General features: G+C 33.6%; 2 protein-coding genes and 1 long non-coding RNA gene across 3 annotated transcripts in view; all 3 read right to left on the reverse strand.

Annotated features, from left to right (window-relative positions):
* Positions 1-22,563, reverse strand: part of LOC119645303 — a 139,667-nt gene extending 117,104 nt beyond the window's left edge. Inside the window, exons 1-3 of the mRNA XM_038045440.1 lie at positions 22,210-22,563; positions 21,047-21,180; positions 20,503-20,815 (exon numbers count right to left, since the gene is read on the reverse strand). Of these exons, the coding sequence (XP_037901368.1) occupies positions 20,503-20,599 (97 nt within the window). The 5' untranslated portion in view covers positions 20,600-20,815; positions 21,047-21,180; positions 22,210-22,563. The remainder of the gene's footprint in view (positions 1-20,502; positions 20,816-21,046; positions 21,181-22,209) is intronic.
* Positions 15,375-16,125, reverse strand: LOC119645304 (probable insulin-like peptide 3). Its single transcript, XM_038045441.1, has 2 exons — positions 15,739-16,125; positions 15,375-15,678 (listed from the first exon to the last, which is right to left on the reverse strand). Exons 1-2 carry the CDS (start codon positions 15,917-15,919, stop codon positions 15,476-15,478), a joined length of 384 nt encoding a protein of 127 aa, XP_037901369.1. The 5' UTR covers positions 15,920-16,125; the 3' UTR covers positions 15,375-15,475.
* Positions 22,564-23,202: 639 nt separating the features above from the next.
* Positions 23,203-27,759, reverse strand: part of LOC119632627 — an 82,172-nt gene continuing 77,615 nt past the window's right edge. Inside the window, exon 2 of the long non-coding RNA XR_005246797.1 lies at positions 23,203-23,301. This is a non-coding gene — a long non-coding RNA (uncharacterized LOC119632627). The remainder of the gene's footprint in view (positions 23,302-27,759) is intronic.

The following is a 27,759-nucleotide window of genomic DNA, read 5'->3' on the forward strand; positions in this document are numbered from 1 at the left end:
GATTCTTACGTAAAATGACGAAATTATCATCCATTCACATCAGATCTTCCGTGTAAGGTGGAATCCATTTTTATGCAGTGATCGTTTATGAAAGTTTATTTAGATAGAGAGAAAATTGTACGATTTTTCTCTGATTATTATACAAAGCAGCTGATAGGAGCGTCTTTTTTCTTCTTCTTATTTTTATATGAAACGGAAGTAGATTTGTTTTTTGTAGTCATAGAATGCAGTGACCCTCAGATGATCACTAACCGACACGAAGCGTACGTGTTATATACTTGCATGATAGTTTTGTAAAGTTTGTTTCTTTGTTTCTTCCCTCCAACATTTCGTTTCAAGAGCCTCATATTATTTTCAGTCTTTTAACCTTAAACAATTATTCTCTCTGTACTTATGTACTCATGCGAAGCCCTTTAGTGTTATTATAAAACACTTTTGACCGAGTAATTTATACGAATACTATAATAATAGCACACAATTATACATACACGTGTATGCGTTCATAATATTTATGTGCACACATATGCATATACTTAAGAACATAATTGAATGTCCTTAACAGTTATACAAGATTTTATTGTCTAAATGTCCCGAATGACTGTTATGGTAACAATTTAGGGGAAACAATTTCATACAAAATTACTTTTTAAATATTTTTCTGCTTCCCTATTAAAATGTAAAGTAATTTCCCATTAAAGTACACAACGAAATGCAATCTTATGAAATTTTAATAACACATTAGTTTGGATATGATTGCATATCAATTGATACAATTTACGGTAAACGCTTAAGAAGCAACGCTTATTGTGTGCTTCGAACTGGGCCAAGTTATGAAAAATTTCGCATGCATGCAGCAAATGTATAAAATTCGTTGAAAAATTAAACAGAAATAGTAGAAAATCTACCCTTTCATAAGAGGGCGTTCAAATGTAAATTTGCTTGCAGCTAAAGTTTATGAAATGATTTATCGATTTTCTAAGACATTGACATAAGCTCTCGCTTCTCTCGTTTTCCACGATCGACCGAAACTCGTAGCGCAGGAAACTGTGAATATTCGATCCGGAATAGACGATTAAATCTAATCAAAGATTTTACGCCTATCAAACGCACACACATACACACACACATACACACACACATATATACACATATATATATATATATATATATATACAAACACAGTTTCCAAGGCATATTTTCGGATGTTGCGAAAGCGAGACCAACTCTAGTACGCACCGAAACTACAGCGTAGCTCTTTCGTACCATGCTCACTAAGCTGTGAGCTAAAAAGGCTCAGTCACTTATTTTTGCATTTAATTCCAGACTATACGCAGTCTAGGGTATAGATTGATAATTCACTAAATGTAAAATGTAGGTTGATCTGTGCGTCCTAAATGTGTAATCGAGCAAAGCGAAAGGTACATTTTATCGTTGTGCTTTTTGCCGCGATACAGATACCCGATATAGGAAACTGCACTCTTTATGAATGCTGAATGAAATAAGTCGATTGCGATCTTAAGAAGCAGCATTTAGTCAATGAATTTTGTGATTTTGTGCATTTTATATTTGTGAAATTATTTATATTACAAACTATTATTATTAATTATTAATTATTAATATTAATTTAGCCAGAAAATAAGTTCTAAAATTAAAGACTTAAAGCGCTAGCATCTAAGGCTTTTGGCTATATTACTGCACTTACTCTACTGCACTTAAAATTTGAATCCACGCCCACTGAGTTGCTAGTCGAGACGGCGGATGTATTACAAACTAATTCTGATATTGCGACCGTTCATTCGTCATGAGAGCGTGTGACAGCAATTTCTTGCCAGTGTTTTGATGACTTTTGCTACTTTCTTATGCTACGAAAATACACCAACAAATTAAATGTCGAAAAATGGAAGCGATACTAAAGAATAGACCAAATTGACGAGAAGTTATCAATGTATTATACACTATATGTGTACATAATTAGTACATTATTTTACGCGTACATAGATCACAACTTTATTTGAAGAGTGAGACATCAAGCTAAGGGAATTTTCAAACTAATAGTTTCCATACGAATCTATCTTTGGTTATTCTTCATAAGATCGCATGAAAATGTTGTAAAAATATTTTCTTTAATTTTTTTTAATATGTTTTTTTCTCTTTATTTTTGTTTCGTGCTGTGTATGCTATGCGGAAATGAGATAAATGCTTCGTGAGACGAGCTTCGTGAGTCAAAGCCAGAGTCAAAAATTTGTAATTTTTTTAAAGTTTCCATATTTGTAATTAAATCTTAGAATCATTATCAAATGTCAACATTTCTTTACTTTCCTTATGCCATAAAGCTAATAACAAAAGTTTAAAAAAAAAAAAAGAAAAAAGAAAGCCCTTACCTCAATTAATGTCACTAAGCGTACTTTTCTCTTATAAATCTGTGTAAATATCTGATTATAAAAATAGATTATGTTAAAATAGATGAATGTTACACAATTACAATTACGCTATGCATTGTATGTTACGGTGTGTTATAGAAAATTGTGCAAGCGCTCTCTGCTTTGCATACGATTGTTATTTTCCTTAACAGAACATATTTCCGAATCATTCCACGAACGGGTGGAAAGAAATTATGCCAAATTACTCTTGGTATTAAGGTAAATGTATAATATGGTTACGAGCATACTCGTTGTTTTAAACTGGAGGACGAGAACAAAAATGTATTATACATCGATCAATAATTCACGGGATCAAGTAAGAAGAATTTATTTTTTTGGAAATTCGCTTTAATTATCAAAATATTCTCCTTCAACATTATCTATATCTCTGTTAAGATGCTTGATATGCGCTTCAATAGCCGCATTCACCTTTTCATATGATCTAAATGTTCGTTGGTGGGTGAGGTAGCAATTCGTCCTTCGATTTATGCAATCAGGCATTTGCGTTCGGACGCGGCGGGTAAACGCGTCACCTATTTGGAAAACTGCTTGCATGCCCTCATCCTTACGTTTTCATGCCAAGTGGTAAATAGAAAGCCAGATCTTACTTCTTGACCTTTTGTCCAGCGAGAATAATTTTATGATTTTGTTGATCGCCTTTTTTCAGCGTCTACTACATGCAATACGCCGTCGTTTCAAATCGGCAAACTGCTAATATATTTTTGTATTCGATAGAGAAAAGTTACTACAACACCTTTCAAGCCCATCCTAAGTTTGAATGGTATTTTTCGTTTCTCTATCGTTCTGAAAAGAATACGAGTAGCTTTGTAAAAAGCATTGGAAGACCACTTGACAAATGGTCGAAATTACGTGAAATTTCAGAACTCGTCTTGTTAAAAATAATGTGGATTTTTTGTTAGAAATGCAACATCTATGTGTCAGTCCCGGGAATTACTTACTAACATGTCACATTAAGGAAGACTAAGACTAATAAGAGATCGACTACGAGAACAGAATAACAATGAAAAAAAGCAACAAATTTTTTTTCTTGAAATAAAAAGTATTGTAGCGATTCTCAATACAATTTTCGCTAGATTTTTCAATTTTCGTCGGTCTCTTCAATTTATTTAGGTCGTTTAGTAAATCGGGAGTGCTTTTTGTAATCCAATTACGCTAGCACTTGATCTATCAATTGCAACTTGTGCAAAATGCATAAGGGAGAGTTTCAGTCAATTTTTCGCGCATGGGAATGTTAACATAAGTGACTTAATTGACAACATCGCCCCCGAATTTTTTATAAACAAAGAATGCAAAGACTGTAAATGAAATCATTGAACTAGTATACGTTTATATGGGAGAGGCCAGAGGAAAAAGAGATAACAAGAGCAGTTTGAATTTTTGAATATTTTTATTTATCTCTAAAGTAAAAAAACATTCCTGGCTAATGATGATCTCAATGACAGTAAAAAAGATGATTAGACTAATATGAGGTATTTCCTGATAAATTGCTTCGATTTTCATCATTATCTTTCATAACTGGTTCAAGTTTTTGTTCGAGTTTTTTTTTTTTTTAGTTAAATTGTTCAAGTTGCACTACTATACGATACGTTCCGTATTATTAAACAAAGAATATTCAATCACATATTGACATCATAATATTCTAGTTTGCATGTCTCTATTGTTTATAACCCTTCCGGCTGGTGGCTGCCGTATATGGGAGGTCTTTTTAGCTTTAGTTAATTGTCAAATATTTGCTTAACCCATGTTTATCAATTAAAATGTAAAATTACAATAAGGGCTGCTACCAATAAACCGAGTCATGGCTGGGTTTTGTTGTATCATCATCAGCATCAACATTGTTGTCAGCATGATACTTGAATTCAACAACAGTTCTTTTACCTATCAACTCTTTACAAGAACAAAAATGAATGTATATTCAATTTATTCTCTCATTTGTCCAAGGCTTCAAAAATATGACTTAAATAGCGGCTTCACACACACACACACACACACACACACAACAAAAACACAATCAATGCTCTATAGAAATATATTTTTCTCTTCAAATTAGAAGGCAAGTGCAGGCTTAATTATGTCAATGCCGAAATAGATTTTGACACGTAGGGTTTCGCAATTGGCGCAGAACCTGCAAACAAGATGCAAAATATATGTTGACAACTACTGTACGGTAATAAGAATTGCGTAAAGAAACGACTTATGCAGAGGAATTTAAACAAGATTAAAATTCTTATTTCGGTTAGGTATTCAAAAGCCTGCTTCAACTGACCATAACGTTATCTTTTGTTTTCCACTTCAACATGTTCAAGTAGCATGCATGTACATGCGAGATATGTAAAGAGAATAAGAGCTTTAAGAATTACGTGAGGTTAAGTGTATGTATAAACAGCCAGAAACGCATAAATAGGGCACACATAACTCAGAGAATATGCGCAAAGATTTATTAAGAAATTTATAAAAAAGTGCTTTCAAAAAATTTGATTTTATTCTAAGCATATTACAATTAATTATTGCTACTCACAAGTATAAAATTTAAACTGTATGAAAATACGCTAAAATGTTTGAGTATTCAAACAGGCAGTGAACGCAGTTTAAAGCACATAAAAATGTACTCCATTAATATAAATGCGTGTTTATACGAGGTCATGTAAACAGTCTTTGCGGTTTGGTGCTAATGCCTATATATCGGACAACAGTCATCCGATTGTCTCAAATGAACATATCCTGAAAAGGTGACATTTCGGCTTACATTTCTTGTGAAGATACTTTTCGGATGCTTTGCTCGTGTGAAATATCTGAGCAAATGCACCATATGATGCTTTCTCACTACAAAAAAAAAAAAGGTAAAATATGCCGAAAAACTTGTCAAGTGCACGGTGAGAATGCTGTGAGTGAACGAAGGACCCAGAAAAGTTTCCGTTCCGGAAATTTCGATAGCACTTCGGGCTGGTCAAAAAAGTCGATGAAACTTTGACGCTGACGCTGACGGTGACGCAAGACCGGCACGTAAGCTGTCAGCAATAGGTGAGATACTAAACATCAATCACACGATGGCTTTGAATAGCTTGAACAGAGCAGTTTACCGGAAGAAGCTCGAAACCATGGAAAACCCCGCAAAGATTTTTTATATGATCCAATTTATTACATATATCATTACATATGTTAGGATGGCCGCAATAGTACCGCGATATTTCAAGTGAAACATTTGAATTTGAACATGTTTCAGATATTGCGCAGCATTCGAATGGTGGAATGATGGACACCGAGATCTTTTGCGCTTTCAAAGCGAGGTTAGATGTGGGTTACCTCAAATTCATTCTCATTATCACCCAGATCGACAAACGAAGTTTGGCGAACTGCTTTGGCAGATTCGAACACTTACGGCTTCCAACTTCCCTACCCGGCTCATAAGTTTTCACAAGCAATCGACGCGTCTCTTTTCTTGCGCAACTCAAACCAAATCCAATGTCTTAAAAGGACTTTATCCACTTCCATCTTATTTACCTTGTCCTTGGCAACCAACTAATGAAGTTTATTGAGAGGATTACCCTTTTATATCCCACAAGAATTGCGCTAAATATTTAAAACCCACATCACAAGCATTCCACCAGTTTACCTGATAAGCTTAATTACCTGTAGGTAGCAAAATACACTTACCCATTATAAATAAATGAATCAGAAATACATGGATATTGTCTAGAATGCCAAGCTTCGTAGATATCTGTTCAATGGCCAAAATGATTTGTAAACGTTTTCCAGCCGTTTCTCACTTAAACGATTTTCTATAGAATTTCGATAAAACAAAGATCAGAATTTTGTATACAATCATTGGTAATTCCTGGCACATGCTTGAAGCATATGTATAGGACTTGATAGCGTTTTGGGCTTTATTTAATTACTGGAATTTGGAATTTTGACAGAAGAGATTTTCCCTTTTGCTTATCCCCTTAAAAAGTCATGCGCATGATTTAGAGGTTTTCTTACCAATCCCGTTAGCGTACTTAAGGAATATCGGCCTTTTCTTTAGAGAGTTAGCCATTCCTTTAGAGAGTTTAAACGGATCTCCCTTGCAATAAGAAATAAGGTGTAGTTGTTTTTCTAGGCATCAACACGCAAGTGAATAGCATTCAGTTCACTCAGTTTAACGGCATTATATATAAATCATTTTTGATCGGGTGACACATTTTAATAATAGTTTTCATATTCCCAGAAGTGCAATGAAGTGCAAGTCCATTCATTATGTTGTAGTTTGTAACAAAATATCAAGTCCATTAGGACACTAAGCAAAAAAACTGCAAGCATGAATCGACAAAGCGAGAAAAAGTAAAGCAATGACGATAAATAATCTATTGGTTCTGGATTGGTTATGATAGGGCTAAAAACGGTTTTCAATTATGGAGAACATTTTTTAATTATATGATTAATATTATCAACGATTTTGTTTAATGTATGTGCTATTTATATGTCCATAGCTGTATATATACGGACATGTGTATATTTGGTTAAGCACACTTTGACGGCAGCAATAAAAAAAACATACAAAAATACATTTGCTTATAAAAAATGCTTTCTGTGTGTGTGTGTTTGTGTGTGTGTGAATGATATGCGACTTTCCTTCAGAGTATCCGTCTTTTGTGCATATGACTATAACTTAAGCGACGTACAGTAATTGCATTGTATTACTTGCATTTTAGCGACAAAAATCTCATTATCATACTGCAGAATGCATTTGTAGCTACAGACACATGCACAAATAAACAATTTCAACACACACACACACCTATATAACGCATACATGCTCATATTCGTTCAGCATACCGTAATGCCTTTTAATACTGTGTTCAACTTAATTCAATATTTACCAGAGATATAAATGTGTTGTGTAGTTGTTGGAAATGGCTTTTGTTTGCGCCAGTTTATATTATATAAAAGCTTTATCTGCCTTGTGCCTATATGTGCTTTATCCTGCAAACATTATTATCGCAATATTCATCATCTTCATCATATAAATACTTAAATGCATGAATGCTGCATGAAGTAAGTTGCAATGCAAATTGATAGAAATTTTGAGGAAAGTAATATTTTTTCAATTGTACAGCGCTTCGAAACCTCCTTTGCTCACTGCGAGGAGAAAGAAGTAACGACTGTAGCGGTTTTTTTTTTTTTTTTTTTTATTCCTGTCGCCGGATGATGAGGGGCATATTTATTTTGATAAAAAGCTTGCAACAGACGGAAGAACACTTGAGAGACCCCAAAAAGTATATATATATATATATATATATATCTTTGACCTGCATCATCATTCGAAGTTCTTGCACGCGAGTCAACATTAAAAATACGCCAAATCGGTTAAAGTACATATCTATATTTGTCAACAATGACCCCCCATTATGGTAAGACATTTGACACTCAAGTTAACGATCTCTTCGACAAGCAATTTATTTGGTCCATATATGAATCTGAAGAAACTTACCGAAAGAATTCACTACGTGACCTGTGCTAAAAACAAACCAAAATATATGAGAGACACTCTGTTACATGCCTATTTGATTGATGTTTAGTTATATTAGCCGGCTTGTTGCAAATGGGGTCCACATTATCCAACTTCGATGGCAACTTGAAATTTCTTTAAGGACAGAAACACCTTCAGCAGTCTGAACAACAGCGTTGTCTTCGACAATTTTTCCGCTTGAAATGAAAGAAAAGCTAGCTCTTGGAACAACTTTGGCAACAACTCCATTGCATTCAGTGTGAATGACGGATATTTAAAGGTAAACCTTCACCTTTCGAAAAACAAAAAGGCAATCTTTTGTTAATAAACAATGTTTAAAATAATTTATCGAAAATTCTTTCCCTCCTCTTCTGTCAATTAAGAATATTATATATTGTTAAAATCTGTGTGCTTGGGCAGAAAAACGCGTTTATAGGTTTAAAATGTGTCACAGACACACTTTTATCCTATGTTCATATATATATTTCGCATTCGAATTCCCCAAAGGTTCATGCCTTTGCTTCATCTATTAAAGGAAGAATCGTAGTTTTTGTATGTTACGTGTTACGCATGTATGTAATGACAGAAAAAAAGAGAGGAAAGACTATAATTTGATAACTGAACGCATAGTTAACAATACTAACTTCACCACACGCTTCTAACTTCTAAATCAATCATAATGCAATCAAATACTGCTTCGACTGTAGCAGTATTCGTGCCAATATGCCACATATGGCAATGTGCAACATCTTTGGGGTGTCACGAGTCGCAAAGCTTTTCTTGTTGCTTTTTTCGTGACTCAAAAAAACAAACAAAGATGAATTGATGAGGTTTGTTGCGAGTAACGCTCGAGAACATCAAAACTTGATATAAAGTCACAGAGACTGTGACTTCGTATAACGCATGCTTATGACTTGCGAGAGCCGATAACACCAGAAAATAGCCACCCGATATACGAAAAACTCTGTCCGCAAGACAACTAACTCCATTCATTTTAACAATTTTTCTCGCTTTTTCTTCGACAATTTCTCTGACGATTTCTCTGTTACCCTCACTCGGACAACCCCTAATAAGACGAGTCCCCCGAAACAGTATATGAGCAGAGCAATTCTGTGGTTTTAACATGTCTGAGAGTGGCAAAAAATATTAGCTTATCTTCAACATCAATTTTGAGCCCTAGTCTTAAGAAAGTTTGTTTACAGGTCTCGCTTGTGTTTGCGAAGCGCCGACAATGCAAAATAGGCTCTGCATCAACGACGTCCTTCTAAGATCTAAGAGATATGAACAATATCAAGACTTGCACGATGAACTATGGACTGTGCGTGAAAATTTTCATGGCTTAGCTAATTCGGAAATAAAATTAAATGTAAGAAATGTGGATAGACAAGGAATGGGATAAGTAAAAAAGAACGAAGAAATATTTAAGACTTCAAACAATTTGTGGCTTGTGTCAATAAAAAGGCTTTCGATCTCCTTTAAAAGCTTCAAGACGTGTAAAGTATAGTACATATAGGTCAGCGGACACTCTATCCGGATTAAAATTGAAATCAATACTTAGCGGAATACAATTTGTACCGATTGATGTTATAAAACATAATACGAATATATAGAAGGATCTGGTTGTCTACGAACTTTTCCTACTAGTGAACGCTGCACTGAGGTAAATTACTTGCAAAATAAGTTTTCTAATGATTAATAACGGTATCTTTTTTTTGTCAAAGAAATCCGTTACTTTTCAAATCGTACTTTGTAATTGTTTAATTTGTGAAATGATAAATATTTTTTTTTTTTGTTCTTTGTTAGTGAGAGATGTGAAGCAACTGTGTTGGTGAAGCGAGCCTAGTCACAGTATTAAGCGTTTCAAGCTTAAGTAAATAATAATATTTTAGACTTATTAACATCATATTACATATGAATAGACATAATAAATACAGAATTATATGTATATTGGAGTGTGCATGCATGTGTACCTCCATTTAGTGCTAACAAGGTAGAAAAGAAAAGCATTCATGTAAATAATTTCCATTTTTAATAACTTTTTTACTTATATTTTGTTTTCTTTTTTTTTCTTTTGGTGAAGACATTCTTCTAAAATAAAAAGTGACACTTAACGACGGTTAACAAGTGCCAAAATGAACGCTGAACGCCCACCTATAATGCTTCTTACTTAGGAAAAATGTAATATAAATAAATTCGCTTATTGCTATTAAAACTTTAGTCAATCGTTGTAGCGCACACAACATTCAACAGTCAAAGACAAAAAAAAAAAACAAAAAAAAAAAAAAAAACAAAAGGTTTGAATTCATTATGAAATTTATTATTTTTTTGGCGGCTCTAGCCGTCTTAAACGCAAGAGAAACACAGGGTAACGCTCAACGTTATTGCGGTGTGCTTTTGGATCAGGCTCTAACGGTTATTTGCCAGAATGGTTTTAATAAGAAAATTGAAAAGAAGTCAGGTGAAATTTTTTGATTGAAACCTTACAATGTCCCTATGAATAATGTAAGACAACTTTAGCTGATGCATCAATTCCAGTAAATGCTAATGGGTTTTTGCCTGGAGACGCATTATTGCCGTATCCCTATGGCCTTCGAATTTTGGCAAATGAGCTCATGGATGATAGAGCTGCTATTTTAACGCAAACACGTCGCCGTCGTTACGGCATTTACGATGAATGCTGTCGACTTAAGGGATGCACATTTCAAGAGCTGGACAGCTATTGCAAGAAGGATTAATTGCTTTTGGTTCATTAGTTGATTTGAATCTAAAGAACATAAAATTATCAAAAGTGTAATCTAATCTGTCTTTATTTTGTGAAAACTTTTGATCATATTTTGTAAAAAATTTTATATGAAACAATTTTTTGAAAGTAAAATCAATTCAAAACTATTAAGAATTTAACATATGTTGAAGAAAATTTAAAGAAAAGATTCGAAAAGTATTTCTGACGCCAGTTAAAACAATAAGGAAAATTATGATCGACTCTACCCGAATTTTTTACACCCAACACCTTTATATTAATATAAAATATGCAAATATTTATTCTTGCAGTCTATAAGCAATGAGTAAAGTATCCGTTGTTTTCTTTTTAAAACCAATGTTGTGATTAGTGTACGTTGTACTGTGAGCGTGTTCTTTATTTGATTTATCCGATTTTCAAGAGCGATTTGTCTGCAAGAACCTTCAATGTTCATCCGATATTTGAGGCCGATACCTTTACGTTTACATCCAGGAGGATTTTTGTCACAGTCAGCCGGACGAACAGATAGATAAACATGCTTAAATCGATTCAGAATATGATGCTTATCAAGAGTATGTGGACGCCTATTGAGAATTTTCAAGCTTCTCTCTGGGTATTGTTAACATTTCGTGTACGCCATTTATCGATAGTGGGTATAAGATAAGATAATTTGCAAGAGAACAATCAAAAATTTTCATCATCAATTATCGGCTACAAATGTACCAACGATAGACAAGAGAGTCGACTCGACGGACAAAGGTAAATTTTATCTTAAAAAGACAATTTTAACATTGTTCTCTACGGAGCATAGAGGTATAGTAAATGTAAACAAGCGGTTAGTCCTAATTAAAATGAAAGCTACGACAGAGTCAATATGGTCGCAAAATAGATACCGCTAAGAGCAACAACATTGGCAGCTTTTTCGCACATGTAGAATCAAGTTTGTGTGCTGATAAAGTCCGTGTCTACGCTCCTACGACCTTATTTGCGGGCATTAGTCAATGTAATGAACCGAGTTTAATTATTTAGCTCGTGAAGAATTTAGCGAATAATTTTGTGGCATAATTTTTTTTTTTTTTTTTTTTTTTGATAGAAATGGAAGATTTTCATTGAATGCCATCAAAACTTTTAGTGAACTCTATCGGACTAATTTAAAAGAAAACTTCACAAGCAAAATTTTGGTTTAGCGAAGAAACAAAAGAATTTCTTCGTGAAATAAAATGCACGGACACTTGAAGATCCAAAGGAAGCATTCTTCCAAAATTTGTTAGAAGAATCAAAGAATCGTCGTTAATATATATTCACCTTGAAAGACTTAAATTGAAGGAAAAGAAACGTAGATTTATCTATCCCTTTGCTGTCGGCTGCAACATGTTTTAATTCGGATCTCTCTTAATGTTTCGAAATTTTTCTGCATGTTATTAAATATATACCAGGTGGAAGGGAAGGCCGAAAGAAATGGATTGAGAAGAAACAAATATTTTTTTTATATTCAACTACTTTCGTAGCATTTAAATTTCAATTGCACCGGTACAGAAACCAACCATGGATTTAATTCTCGAGCACTTTCCTCAAAAACTCTGGCTCACCGATAGTTGTTTCAATATTCCTTTCCAATGCTTGAATAGAGCCGGACTTAGCATTGAAGATCAACAATCCCAGGCAACTCCACAAGAAATATCCCAAAGGTGTTACATTATGTTCTCTTCAAGAATACTTAGTAACGAATTTTTAAAAAAGTTGCTTCTTCCTTCAAACATTCTTTAACATTAATCGATAACGGATTGACGGTAACGGGATCTGCATTTTCATTATCATGTAATAAGGACCGTTGACGCTACCAGCCAAAAAACCACAGCACAGGAATATTTTTCGGAATGTAAACCCGTTCACTGACTATTTTTATGGATTGGGCTTACCATAGAGATGACCACTTTGCTCCGAACCACAATACGTCGATTAGATTGATTAATTAGATTGATTTTGACCTTTTTGATATACAAGTCTTCTCAGAATAAATTCACAAAGCCGAGCAGAATCCACAAAGACATAATGACACAGCGTCAAAAATTACTTACATCATCCCTAATGAAGAAACATTTACATATATTTCCCAATATTTTTCTTGTATAAGGAAATACTTGTATAGAGTGCTTTCATGGGCTACTCATGGAGACATTGGTACGAAATCTTTCTATTTAAGAGTAGTCATCAATCTACTGCCATTTTAGGCCAAAACTTTCATATCCACCATCTTAAACGCACGGCCTAGAATTGTAAAATATTGTGGTAAATGCAGACGCGTCATGTAATCGGTGTGGATCGTCACATCTTATACCGTATGTCGTCAGTGTATGTTAGTTTGTAAAACTCAGAAGGAACGACGACAAGCATTTATTTAGGGACATATTTGTGTAACTTTTGAGCGTTGTTAGTGCGTATTTGCTACTGTAATGAAATTGCAGGCATTTTTGAACATAACTGTGGCGGACTCAACTGTTTTTGCATATACGTTAAGGTCGCAATGTCAAGAAAAAATCATTTCCTTCCAATTGAAAAACTCGTTATGTATATCATGAATTAATCCTTCGAAGAATACTCGCTATTAAAAAAAATCAATTCTTTTAATATATAATACGCACACATAAAATAAACCTTTACAAAAAAAATCTTATTTTATTAGCTCAACGTTTCGAAACATTTTTATTTCTTTTTTCTTCTCTATAAATACGCATTAATACTAATTTCGGGACAACTTGTGCTTTAGTCTTTATATTCGAATTGCATTTGCTTGCATAATTATTTATTTTTATTTAATAAAATAGTTTTCATATCCATTGATCGATCAATTTTTGGGCACAATAAGCGCGAAAACTAATTCTTGGACGGCCATTTATTAATTGCAAGACTTCATTTATCGCATGCAATATATGTCAAATAATTATTTTTGCAGCAGTGCGTATGAGCTACTTTTAAATTTGAATGTAATATTTTATACTGCTTAGAGTAAACGGATGTTTAAATGTTTGTTTCTTGGCAAACTCGTTTCATGCAATTTAACTTAAAAGTGAATGTCCGTGTGCGAATGGCTACGCTAACTCTGTTCATCCCTTCGTAACACTCATGTAAAATAAAACCCAAGAGATTTTTTGACCCTTTCTTTTTTTTTGCGATAGAAGAAGAAGAAAGAGTATAATAATGTTTTAGGGATTTATTGGGCGCTTAACTTTGAATACTAGAAGAAAAATTTGTCTTCGACAAATATTGAAAAAATGCCAGGTACAAAGAGATTCGTATCAGGCATTCTGAATAAAAAGACGCCTTTGGAAAAAATTATTGAACCTACATGCCTATAGCTAGAGGGTTACGAAAGGGTTTTTAAAAATGTTAAATTTTGTATGATGGACCGGCGTTTGAATGAAAAAAGTTCAATTCTCCAAACACTCCAGACACTCGTTTGTTAGTAGAAAATGCTTAAATTAAGCTCTCGAAAATTCTCTACGCGAATCCTATATATTACTTTAAGGACACTGTACAAAATTCGGATGAGAAGAATGAAACCGGCAGAAAGTCTTCCCGGGCCGTTGTGACAAATAGTGTTTGAGATGTCTTAACTGACATATTTTTTTGTGAAAATAAACTTTTCATTACTTCCTTTTTTAAAATCGACAATGGCAGAACGATAAAATATCTTTCCAAGATTTAATATTCCTCCTCGTTCCTTTTCTTCGAAGATTTCATGCTACCTCATGATTTCATGTGCCTCTTTTACACCTGCTCATAGTACGCAGGTGGGCTTTTGCGTACGAACTACAGTACATTATGGAACGAATTTTTGGCTTGTAACGAATCCTCTTACATACATTCTAGAAAGTTCAAGGTGTCTATTAAGCAAGAAGAATCATTATTTATTAATTCTAACTTGCATTGCATTATAAGATATTGTAAAACAAAAGTCGACGACAGCGCTCTTAGATATTTAGGCTAGATGAACAGAACACCACATGATGAAGAAATGAAATATTTACGAAATATTTACGAATTATTTGTCTTTTTAAGTGTCGCTTATATGGTCGTAGGTGCAGTTTAGCCTTAGCCCATTTCTTTTCCGGGTAGGACGTGCGTTAAATTCTTACAAAATAAATCTAAAGCAATATTAAAAAATGTGTTTGTATAATATATGTTTTTAGGTGAAGACTGCAACGAAGTCTAGATTAAGTACAATCTTAAACTAAAAGTTTATATAAAATAAAAAAATAAATAAATGAACAGACGACTGCTGTAACTTGCGTCTAATCGGTTAGCCAAAGAAACCATAAAGTGCCACAAGTAAAGAGAGAATTGTTAAGAAAACGATATCAGACTAAATTAAGTGGCAGTTAAAGAAAATGCAAATAAACTATAAGACGCCAAATTGCATAAATTCGTTAAGCTCTTAGAGCAACGAGATAACGAAACAAAGTATTTGTTATAAGAGCCTTAATGAGAACATTTTTTATTAGACCAAAGCTTTTAAGGTTTCCCAAGCTAAGAACACAACACAAAATAAAACGAATTTATTATTATGTGCTCGTAGTAATCTTTATAAAGAATTTATTTGATTTAATTCAGTTTGTTTTTAATTTTATACTTTGAGTTTTCTCTTTCAACGCATAATTGCAATAGTAATGCAAATACGGATTTTTCTAATACTTAACGGTAAAAAAAAAAAAAAAAAAAAAATTTAAAAAAAAAAATTGGAGCTTTTTACAAAATTTATTTGCAACGAAAGTTGGTTTAGTTCGAAGTTGGTTTTGGTTTGATTTTTTACAAGCAATACGATGCTAGTTCAGTATAATTGCAAGGCTTGCGACAACATTCATCGTAAACACCATGACGACGTCGGCGTGTTTTGGTCATCATATGGCCGATATCCTCGCCAAAGAGCTTATCTAGGAAGAGCGAATTGTCGTATGGATACGCAGTTAGGGAATCTTCAATTTCGTTGTCCGTATAGTCAGATAAATCAACTGAAAATGCACATTAATATTATAGGGAGAATTAGGAATATATTATACATATATAAATACCCGATTTTTTATGCATAACACTTCTTATCATGGGATTGAAACCATTCAGGCATAGGCTATCCAGGACGTCTTGTAAAGCTTTTCCGCAAAAGCGTTGACCGGCCATACTGTGTTCAGTCATCAGAACCAACACGAGTAAGCCGCAGCAAACGAATTTACATAAATTCAAATTTAATTTCATATTTAAGAAGAATCGCTAAGGGGCGTGAGCAACAAACAGCAAGCAAGACCAAAAATAGCGAAAATATATTTTTGGGAAAATTTTTTAAGTTTCGATGCGAGCTCTTTTTCGATATTTCTTCGATTTTTTGATATTCGTTTGTTTTGAATTTTGTTTAATTGTAGTTTAATTTACTAACACCTCCTAATGTCGCTTAGTTCAATGTGCTACTGATGCTGTTCATAACGGAACTCTGGTTTTTTATACTCACAAGTTCTTGCCTTTGACGCCTTAGAGCTTGTCACATTAAATTATGTTTATATATAGGGCACATACACAATTATGCATACATATATGACAATTTATAATAAATTACTGCATATTTATAAGTTCACCTATTTACATATACGCTTATGTGCGTATATGCGTATATGCATATAAGCGTATATACGTAGATTTCTGTGTATGTTTGCATTTGTGCTCCCTGTGGCGGTTTTAACGGTATTCTATCGCACGTAATATCTTTACACTTGTATTAAACATAAATAATTTTAAATATATATAATATATTATATAATATATATAATATAATAATAGTATATATAATAGTTTTAAATATATAATGTTATATATAATATATGTATATACTATATATATTTCATAAACCTTCTATGATGATGCATTTAACCGTGCAAGCGTGTGTGCGTGTATGCATGTGTGTGTGTATGTGTGTGTATAGGTGGGAGCGTATTCGCCCTAGTTTATTTTTCGCAGCTTGGCTGATTGCGACGTTTCCTGGTATCCATCCTAACCACACGATATAGAAAGCGAGACCCCGCAAAAGGATCCTTAAAATGCATCGACTTTGAAGATTTTTAGTATGACTTTTTAACCGCATTCCCCGATGCATAGCCTGACTTGGGAAGCTTCGCGACTTGACGCATGGTTGCAACGGTTAGTAGCAAGTATATATCGTCGCCGGCGGCTAATGCCTTCCATGCGTGCACACTTAACGTTCGAAACTGATCGATCAAATAGTTTTTTCTCGTTTTTCTCCTTCGTTCTTTGAATTCGAACAATCATTTAGTCGATGCCCCCTATCCGCGTAACACGGACAAAGTTGGGAAGAAGTGATCAAGAAGTGAGGAAGATAGTAGACGCAGCTTAGCGAGTGTGTGTTCAATCGGTAAGTGCCATGTCTTAAATGACGTAACCACTCGCCATAGCTACAACTAGCTCAGTGATTAAAGCATATTTTAAAAGATTGAAAACTTGAAAAATTCCGCAGTACTCTTGTATCATATCATATAAATGAAGTTTGTGAGTGCAATATTTTTAGGTTAATGGGAAATGTGTTAGAAGGCTATGGTCTTTTACAAGCGTTGATTGAAAAGCATATTTAGACACAGATCTACAGTTTTAGTGGCAATAATCATAATATGCTTAGAGCGAGCTGCCGACAATAGCGACTAATTTGTTTTATGAAAAACCGCCGTTGACAAAAAATTTGTTTAGGTAAAACTACGGATCTATAGGGAAGAGGTCACCCTAACGGAAAAGATTTGGAAAGGCTATTTGCAACGCTGTTTCCATCTTCGTTATATTCGAATGAAGAACGGCATCAAATGGATCTCTCAGAGCGGAACTAGCATCGTTTTTAATAAAAGAAAGCTGCCGTGCTAAATCGATTTATAAGAGGAGGCGAAAAGTAGAGAGCGCACAATTCGTACATTTGTCGAAAAAGTTTGGTATCAAAATATTTTGCAATGAAAAAAATTTGTTATTAATTGTTTACATTTAACCCTTAAATGCGTGAACTTTTGCACGGAGAAGTTTAAAAATTGCTTCTTATAGGAATGTAGTCGTCGGTTACGTAAGAAACAATTTTAAAAAATCCAGGTAATAATATTGTTATATAATTTTGAAAAGAAGTGGTACGTAGACTTTCGCCAACAATATGCGTTCATTGCTAAAATTATTGTGGACGTAGATAAATGGTCATCTATTTATATCATATTTATTAGTATTGGAATTTTCATATTATTTAGGATGAAATACAGCAAAGCAATCTTGCATTAAATGCATTCAGTCCGTGAAAAATCTTTGCAACCTAGAAGTTTCCGAATGCAACTTTCTTCGTTATTGCGCCTACCATCAATCCGTACATCTTTTGATACGAGAGGCTTTGTTGGACCTTGGTTTTTGTTATCTTCTATTTCCCTTTCTAAATTACTGGGCTGCTTCCCTTATATTTCCATCGTACTTGTTATATGCATGAGCATAGTGTCTCTGCATGTTCTGATTATTTTTTTTTATATACAATACCCAAGGTTCGATCACTGCCATATCAATCATGTGATAAAATAATCTGATATGCCACGTGAGACTCTTAATTCTGACTCTATACGTATCCAAAAAGATGTCCGTGAGGTCAACTGCTCCCATGCGAATGTTTAATGTTTGAATACTTTTGCGTAGCCTTTGGAGAATTCTTTCTTTTCTTATTTATCGTATCTGTTGACAGTTTCGGCTGGTCCAGAGCCGTTAGTATCCCAAGTTTATTGTATTTCGAGCATATCGCCAAAATCAATTCGTTCATAATCCGCTTGTTGTTCCTCGTAGGTTCCTCGGACGGCCAAAGTGATTCGTAAAATCTTTTACATTCGCCAATTTCGTTATTTAGATAATCAACTAGTTTTCAGTTTCAGTTATGTAACATTCGCATAGTGGTGACATTTGGCAATATCCACCAATTCTCAACAACCTCCCATGCGATAGCTTACATGATAACAAATTTCCATAAATTATTCCAAGTAACATACTGAACTCTATAAATTAGTCACCAAAAGTAATTTCAATTTTTTCTTTCGCACATTTATTTATTAAGGTTTTGTAAAAAATGAAGTAGAGCTTGTATGTAGACAAATAGCAACAGTATGTATTTGAAGGTTAGCGTCGTTAAAGCAATAGCAGTGAACCTGCGCTATAGAAATCGTTTGAGAAAAAGAAACTCCAATTTAGCAAACAAAGAGGAAGCATTCATCAAGCATCGTCGCCATAAATGAATATTTTAAAGAATATTCCGAAAATCGTTTAAGAAATATGTTTGCGTAAAATGTGTTTGATTTAAAGGACTAATAAATATAGGGTTCGATTCATGAATACATACGTATGCTGCAAAGTTTCCAATTAAGCTGGTAAGCAAAATCAGTGAAATCAATTCATGAAAATAGAATCTAATAATGGTTTTGAACATAACGTAGCACATCGGGTAATAGTTTCTGCAACTGATAAATAAAAGTCGTCTTTATTTTGAAAAAAGTAAGTAGCATCAGCCCTCGTACGAGGCACGTCGAAATCTCTCATCCTTTCGGTTATATGATTAAGAATTGCATGTGTTTTGGTGATGGTACTTTTGCTATTTACCAGACAATGTACAAGTAGCGTAATTTCATCGGTCGATAAGACGTCACTTTTTTTGCGACGCAAGAATGTATTATTGCAAGCCTTCCCCGTTACAGACAACATCCACTTGTCCATGGTTTGTTTATTTAGGAGAAAACCTTATAGGCACCAATAATGCATAGGCGCAGCAGTGATGTTTACGTCACAACACCTTCAAAAAAAAAGGATCTAAAAACTATTCTCGGTATTCAAAAGGTGAAAAGGTGAAATTGACAAAAAATAGTGGGCATCCTTAAGGGCCCAGCAATTGAGTTGCTCCATCTATTGGCAAATGCCAGAAGAATGCCCGAGGAAAACAAACAATTCAAATCACTATGGATTTTAAAAGGTTTCTTGATCGTTTTGATAAATCGTTACATAATTGCGAGTAACAGTATCGCTCGTTAATGTTTTCAACAGCTCTAGTCTTTACAATTTTCGACCGATGTTTTCGATATTATACAACAGACTATTAAATTATGAAATCAATGTAAAATTAAAAAGACATTTGAAGATTATTGAGAGGGAACACGTTTCGACTAAATTTCAATTCAAATTTAATTTTAAAATTCAACCAAAACTGATAGGAAGGAAGAATATTTTTTCCAAAAAATGTATTTCTTCGGAAACTTTGTATAGGACATGTATGTATGTATGTATGTATATATGTATGTATCTTTAAGTAGTCATAAGTCTTAAGGAATATATTTGTGTATGCGCACATATATATAGATGGACGAATCCATCGGTAATTATACTGTAAACTAATCACATTACTCAAAAGCTTATCTATATAGTTACTGAAGAATTTTCAGTTTGTGTTGGCATAAGATAAATGTTCGTATGCTGCTTGATTAACTCTCTCATGTTTTATATTTAGAAAGTATATAAGGAATGCTGAGGAGCATTTAGCTTTGATTAAATACATAATTGATTATACTTTAGGTCTGCATAGCTAAGGGTATCTCTTACTGTAATCGTTGTGCAAGTAAATTCTTCCTAAGATATTTAAGTACATACGTAACTGTATTACTAATAAAACTTTCAGTTTATATACAAACAAACATATGCATATATATGTATATATGTATATATATATATATATGCATATGTTTAAGCTAAGACATATATATATAATATTTATTTATTATTGAACTTACCAATGCGGGCTTGTGTGTATTCCAGCATTGCGGTCAGCACAATTAATCCCATGGGTATTAGGTTGATACAATTTCTCAATGCGTTAAGCAAAGCCATATTTGGTGAGTTTTTGTTATATGTTGTGTTTTCAGTTTTGTGTTACTCCCGAATATCTCGTCTTAGTTGCCGTCGAAGGTTTTTAAAGCTTTTCGCTTTAATATATAGATAATAATGACCTTTGCTGACCTCTTTTGTTTCTGATTTTTAACGATCACACTTGATTTCATAAATAAAATATTTTGAGAGTGTTTTCCTTTCTTGCTTCTTATACGTCTTTTATATTTACAAAAAAAAAAAAAAAAAAAAAAAAACAAAAAAAAAAAAAATTAAAAAACAAAAAGGAAAGGAAAACAAAACAAAAAAAAAATGGTAATATTAAGAAAGGAAAAGAAAATAAAAAGGAAAAAAAAAAAAGAAAACAAAAACGAAAACGAAAACAAACAGAAAAACTCGAAGTTATTCAAAAATACGAGTTTTATAGCATGTTTTGCAGTTCGTGCATACAATCTCGCATAACACTTTTGCTTCTATGTACGTCTATGCATATGGGCAACTGCAGCATACATTGAAAAGAAGGAGATCGAAAGCGAATGTAACAATTCCTTCGCCTTTACTCGATAATCATATTTTATCTGAAACTGAGAATATTCAGAAAGAATTAATAGGTTTTCAGCCACATGGCAGGCGAGAAACTAAAATATGCTATAAATTTTTTTTTTTTTTTTTTTGAAATTCTTTTCATTGGAATTGCCCATAAGTGCTTGTCTTCGATATGTGTACCATATAGCGTATGAGGATTTTAAATCAGCGTTTAGAATTTTTATCGTTTTGATCCTACGTGTTGTGCATTTCTATTGTATTGACGCTATATTTCATTATTTGTGTGTATTTTTTTTTTTGTTTTATTTTATATTTTTTTTTTTATTTTTTTCTGTTAAAACACACAGACACATACACATTCGCAGACACACATTCATGCACGTTGAAAAAAATGGTTGTTTTTAAAAGAAATATATAAGTATAAAAACAACACCTTTATCAGAAATGTTTACATTCCCCGGTATGTTGGTTTCTAGTTAGTTGGCTGCATATGTGAGTGTGGACAGAAGAAGACTTGCATGTCACCGGGTTGCCTGCTTTGTAAAAGTCGTCGAATTTCGTTGTAACGTGTTAAACTTTAGTTTGCTTTTCTTATATATATATATATATATATATATTTTTATTTATTTTTTTTTGTTTATTTTATGTTTTTCTTTGCAAAATTTTATTCGGCTGCGTTCTGCTTCAATAAGTTTTTGTGGATGTGGCTGATGTTTAACTTTTCTTTTTTGTTGATACATATCAGTAGAGGGCATTAAAATAAATTTCTTATTTGTATTTGTATTTCTGTATCTCGCCTTTGCAATTTTCAAACGTGCACACTCGCACACACAGGCACGCACATACATACATGCATACATACAAACGCGCGAACTAACCTATAAGCATGTGAATATAATGATGGCAGAGTGCAACGGCATGCAAGTATTTGATTTTCTTTCTCAACAATTTTTGTTTTGTGCTTTCAAGTTTTCAAAAAAAAAAAAAAAAAAAAAAAAAAAAAAAAAAAAAAACCAAAAAAAAAGGAAAAGCAAAAGAAAATCGCATACATACACATATATACGTACCTTTCAACATTGATGGCAAAATCATGCAAGTAAGTATCTATGTGTGACGTATTTTGTATTTTCCTAACACTTATATGCCATTGCCTTACACTTCACTTTAATTTCGTTCACATTTATTTGTTATTCTTCTTCCTCGATTTTTATATATATATATATTTGGCAAAACAGAAATCAGTGCAAATGTTAGCAAATTGCATATGTTTCACTTATACGCCGTTACATGTATGCATACATACGATATAGATGCATACGTACATACGTAGACAAATTCACATATACACGAAATTGGTATTCCTTCCATATGCTTTTCATTTTATAACATTTACTTTTATTTTTCCCCTCCTAGTTTTCTTTTTCCATTCTTTTTCGTTTTTGGTTTATTTTTACTCTACATTTTCTTATGTATTTTGCATCGCTTATAAGATTTTTCTTCAACTTTTATTTTAAGTTTATTTTATTATTACGTTACTATTGCTGCTGCATTTTTACACATTCTTTCCTTCTATCTCTCTCTCTCTCTCTCTCTCTCTTTCTCTTTCTCTTTCTCTCTCTCTCTCTCTTTATTTATTTTTTTTCATTTTACGTTCTTGTTTTTTATTTTTTTGTTCTCGTTTTTCCTCTCTCTCCTCTTCTTTCTAAAAAATTCTTGACATTTTCTGCACCGGGGCTGCTTATACTGTTGCCGTTGCAGTTGCTGCCGCTGCTGCCACTGCTGCTGATGCTGTCAGCTAGACTTGATATTCAGTTATGGCACAGTTTGTTTCTCAAATTTCTTCAGTTTTTATGTGCTGTTGACTTCATTTTAAATTAAATACAATTTCTTGATTTATTTCCGGAGTTTTTTAGACCATTTTGTTCCCACTTCTTTTTTTTTTTTTTTTTTTTGTTTATTTATTTTTACTTTTTTCCTTTCTGCTCCTTTCCACTTTTCAGCAACTTGTTTTAATGTCGGTTATGGTTTGCCGGATTCAATTGTTGCTGATATTTAATAAAGTTTTTGTTGTTATTGTTGTTTTCAGATACCTGTTTTCATTGTTTTAATTAAAATTCCCTGGAAATTTCCGTTCTCATGGATTTCCTCTAGGTATATATCTAAAAAGAAAGGGGAAAAAAGAAAGAGAACAAAATGAAAAACTTTTTACATTGACTTTAACATTTCTACTAAGATTTAATAACACATCCGGTGCTTGTAGCACAACCTTTCCCCGCAAATAGAAATGTGAAAAGTTTAGGCAGCACACACTGGATTGAAAGGCCATTGGACTTTTGGGTTGTCAAAACTGAACGCATTCAATTCAATTTTCTAATACTTAGTTACCTTTAAATCTCCTTTCAATTCAACTTCCGTTCAATAATAAATTAACAAAGCATAATGCAGTCAAACCGTGATTAACAAGTTCTCTCCGCCGTAATGGATGACTTTGTAAAATATGAATCTGAGGCGTTGTGTTTTCAAACTGCCTCTCGGTATATATCAAAGTGTAGGCAGATCGACTTAAACAAGCAGTAACTACGTCACTCCATCTAATTGTGTTTTAAATTAAATCAATTTAAAAAAAAAACAAATAAATAAACAAAACTGAAGATACGGACATGATGAAGCTGCCTTTGGATGAAAATACAATAACTATTAATATCGCTGGAAAGAATAGTTACGAGTTTGCCGTCACTAGCAAAAAGGGCCCACCAAATGGTCCAATAGCGAGCAACTTGATGGTTAATAACATCTCTCGATTGCGGTGTTTTCTCCATACTTGTCTTCTGCTGATTAGCGCTGGCTTGGATACTGACAGTCATATTTAGAAGATCAGCAGAAGATGTACATGAAAGGGTCGATGAAGTTTTCGCCTCGAAACCACGAAAGCTTCTAACGTGAAAGCGATCATAAGGTAAATGTTTAAAGGACATGCTTAAAGGACATTTATAGCGTTGGTGAATATTTTAATAAATTTAAATTTGATCGAAAGGCGGAAAGAGTTTATTGCTACACCTATACAGATATACATGTATATACGTATACTGTTGCAGAAAGGACTCTTAAAGCAGTCAGATAATAAGAGTTTTTGCAAATTCCACAAGAATCCATGCCTTTTTTCTGAACAAAATATCGCTGTCATTATTCTAACTTTAACGGATGATCGAAAACTAATCATGATTGTCTAAATTTTACGTAATCTCCGACATATTACAAACATTAGATGTTTTTTTATTTTTTCTGTCAGAAAAGATTCATTGGAAAATTTTAGAAATCTTTTCTTGTTTATTTTTCTTCTTCTTCTTTAGAAAAATTATTCCCGGAATGAAGTCAAAAATAAATACTTTTTGGAAGCGGTCGTTTTTGGGACAACAGAACAACAATTTACATGGAAATGGCTGCTGCCCGTTAAGTAGAGTACGCATGATATCTATTCTACCATAGCGAGCAAACGTGCGAATCCTATAATTGAATTAGCTTTATCTTTCACTGAGAATAAAACTTTGGAATGAGCACCACCATGCCCGTACAGGAATGGGCACGGTGCTGCTGAGGAAGATTTATAGGAAGACAGGGATGAAGAAGGGAAGTAGTGCGTGTGAACGTTCAATTTGAGAATGAAGACATCAGATAGGGCAGAGGAGACCACCGCTGGCAGGTTGTTGCTAAGACGGGCAGTATGGCTAAAAAATGACGAGTCGATGCAATGCATTGTGCGGCATACAAGCAGCTACAAGGCGTTTAAGTAAGAACGCTGGAACGCGGGAACACTGGAACGCTGGTCGATTCTTCTATACTAATCCACAGTTGAAATTCAGGGGTTCTTCAGGTAATAAACTTTTTTGCTCAAGTATTTCTCAACGGTGTTTAAATCATCTTTTAAGATAATTGGAAAGAACGGTTTCCACACCGAACGGTGCACGTAGCTTCAAAATTCATTACTTTTTTTCAGGGTAATCCTTTGACTCTTTTCGAAGACATGTTCTCTCTTCCCGAAATTCTTTGCTTCTTGTTTTGACCAGCCTTTCACACACGTCGTTCCTAAATAAATGCATATCACTATAAGCGCCTAAACGCCCACTACATACGCACAGTCTACAAATTTTCTTTAATTAGTTTTTATTAACATACGCAAGACTTCTTCACAGGAGCATTAATAACCCATTCAAAATTAGCAAAGTAGGGTTGTGACTAGAAACGGTAGGATTAAAAATGAATCAAGAAACCAATAGTGCATTATTAGTACACTGCCTGCCATTAAATACTAAAGAGTTCGGTTTGAAAGCAACTTCTGTCCTTGCCCAATTTATTGTGAAACAAGAACTAAGAACCATTTTCTGGTGTTAGTCATAAGCATGTATTATACAAAGTCATAGTCTCTGTGACTTTATGTCAAATTTGATGTTCATGTCAATTTTTTTACAGAACATCTTTGTTAAGTCACGAAACAGCAACAACAAAAAACCTTATGACTCGTGACGCCTCAAAGATTTGGCATCTGTAACCTCAAAAGACTTATTGTTTTTTTTATCAAAAACATTCAAAACCGGAAAATTGCTAAGGCGTTTCGATTCAATTGCCGTATTACCTGTCAAGAATTGTGTTACAGTCAATGCAGTATTTAATTGAATTATGATTGGTGAGAAGTTTGTAGAGAAGGATTGGATAAATGCTCGCGGACATTCTCTCTACATATTTTGAACCAGATTATTTTAATGATAAGGTATATCTTTCCATCAGGTGAAACTGCCATACCTCGCAGTCGAAAGACGTAAGCAAAATGGTAGAACTTTTCTAAAACAAACGAATGTCAGTTTGGTGCCATTTTTGACCAACGCCATCTGTTTAGGCTAATTATCTAGAAAGAACAAAAAAATGGGCCCTAACAAAATAGTGGCTCGGCCTACAATATCAGTAGACTTTCCTTGCCGTCAGATTGCCCCGTTCTACGTATCAATTCCAATGAACTCTACTTTGTTACTTAGATAATTTTACATGAAATTATTTATAATAAATGTTTATTAGTTTGAGCACAGAAATAAATTCTAAGATTGAAATGTTGAAGCACTAGCATCTAAGGTTGTCGGCTTTTTTTTTTTTTAGAGGTAAGCGAAAACAACATTTTTAATATTTAAATCTGTTTATGTCAATTTTTTATTCATTCAACTTTAATAATGAAATAAAGCAGTTAAGCTTTAACTTTTTCAAATCCATCAAACTCGTTGCTGTGGGCATCCCCAGGTGTCCGTTAGAACAGTCTAGAGAATTGTTGTTTCCGTATTACTTAGTTTCTTCTTTTTACTGCCTATTAACTGTGTGCCGTTTGCATAGAAGTTGATAGAGAAACTGAGGAAAGTAAGAAAAAAAAAGTTCTTATGGAGAAAAAAAAATTTATTTTTTCTTGTTTTAGTTTGAAGCAAACTTTTATAATCACCATCCGTTGTAGTGCATGCATCTGACCCTAATTAGTTTATTAATATGTATTTGAATATTAAACCTACATAAGCAAGGCCAGACAGAAAACGGATTAATTTAAAACGATGATCGATATTAAACTTTCATGTTGCGTATGCTCGGTGAGCTTTTAAGTTGTCAGTTGCCTTGGGTTATATGAGTTTGTGTTAAGTTACGACCGTCGGGTAAATTAAACCATTCACGCTCATAATCCTCTTAAGGAAATCGAAAAACTTTAACAGTAACTTTCGTTCTGCATTTAACAATTAATGCAATCACTGCCTGTTAACAACAAAATCATACAATTTCGACTAGAAAATCGCACAAAGTCTTTATTCTAAGCACTAAGGACTAAATGATGATGATGATGATGATATCAGAAAACGAATGTCACTAAACGCAATTATCATAAGCGTGATTGTCTTGATAAGCTTGAGAGTCTATTTGCACAGAATTTAATAGAGAGTGAGAGACAGAGCTCACGATACCGGAAAGAAATCGAATTCAACAACAGCATCCAATTGGATTTTCTCATTTCGTTTGCCTTCTTGAGTTATGTGTGATCACACATACATGACAATGGTAAACTTAATCTCTCCGCGAATACTCGACGATTTGGATTTCTTCTGACGTCATCAGCTTCAATTAACTTTCCGGAAAGTATTGCATCTCTAAGATCAAATTCGCTGGAACGAAATTTGACAAACGATAGGTATTTGGTCAACACTTCTTCTTCTTGAATAACAAACCCAGTAACTTTTTTTTTTTGTAACAGCATTGTCTCCTTTTTGGATAGAAAAAGAAGTGAAATGGATCGAAAATGCTGCTTTCGACTCTCCATTTTGGCTAAGCTAAGCATAAAAAACTACTCACTATGTCAGTTGCTAATTGCGAACTTGGCTCTGCAAAAGCACGGTTAAGTACTCTGTTGAGAAAGAAATGCCATAGCTTTCAGAACAACTGTATATCTTTAGCCAGAGTCTCTTACGAATTTTACTTTGAAAATGTCCCACAACTAGTTACCTAACAAGCAGCAAACACTAGATTCAAAAATATCTGTTTCTTCAGCATGAATTCTGGAACTGAACCGAAAGAGTATCCACACGACCACCACATTGCTC

This window comes from Glossina fuscipes, unplaced genomic scaffold (assembly GCF_014805625.2).
Source record: "Glossina fuscipes isolate IAEA_lab_2018 unplaced genomic scaffold, Yale_Gfus_2 1, whole genome shotgun sequence".
Taxonomy (NCBI): Eukaryota; Metazoa; Arthropoda; class Insecta; order Diptera; family Glossinidae; genus Glossina; species Glossina fuscipes.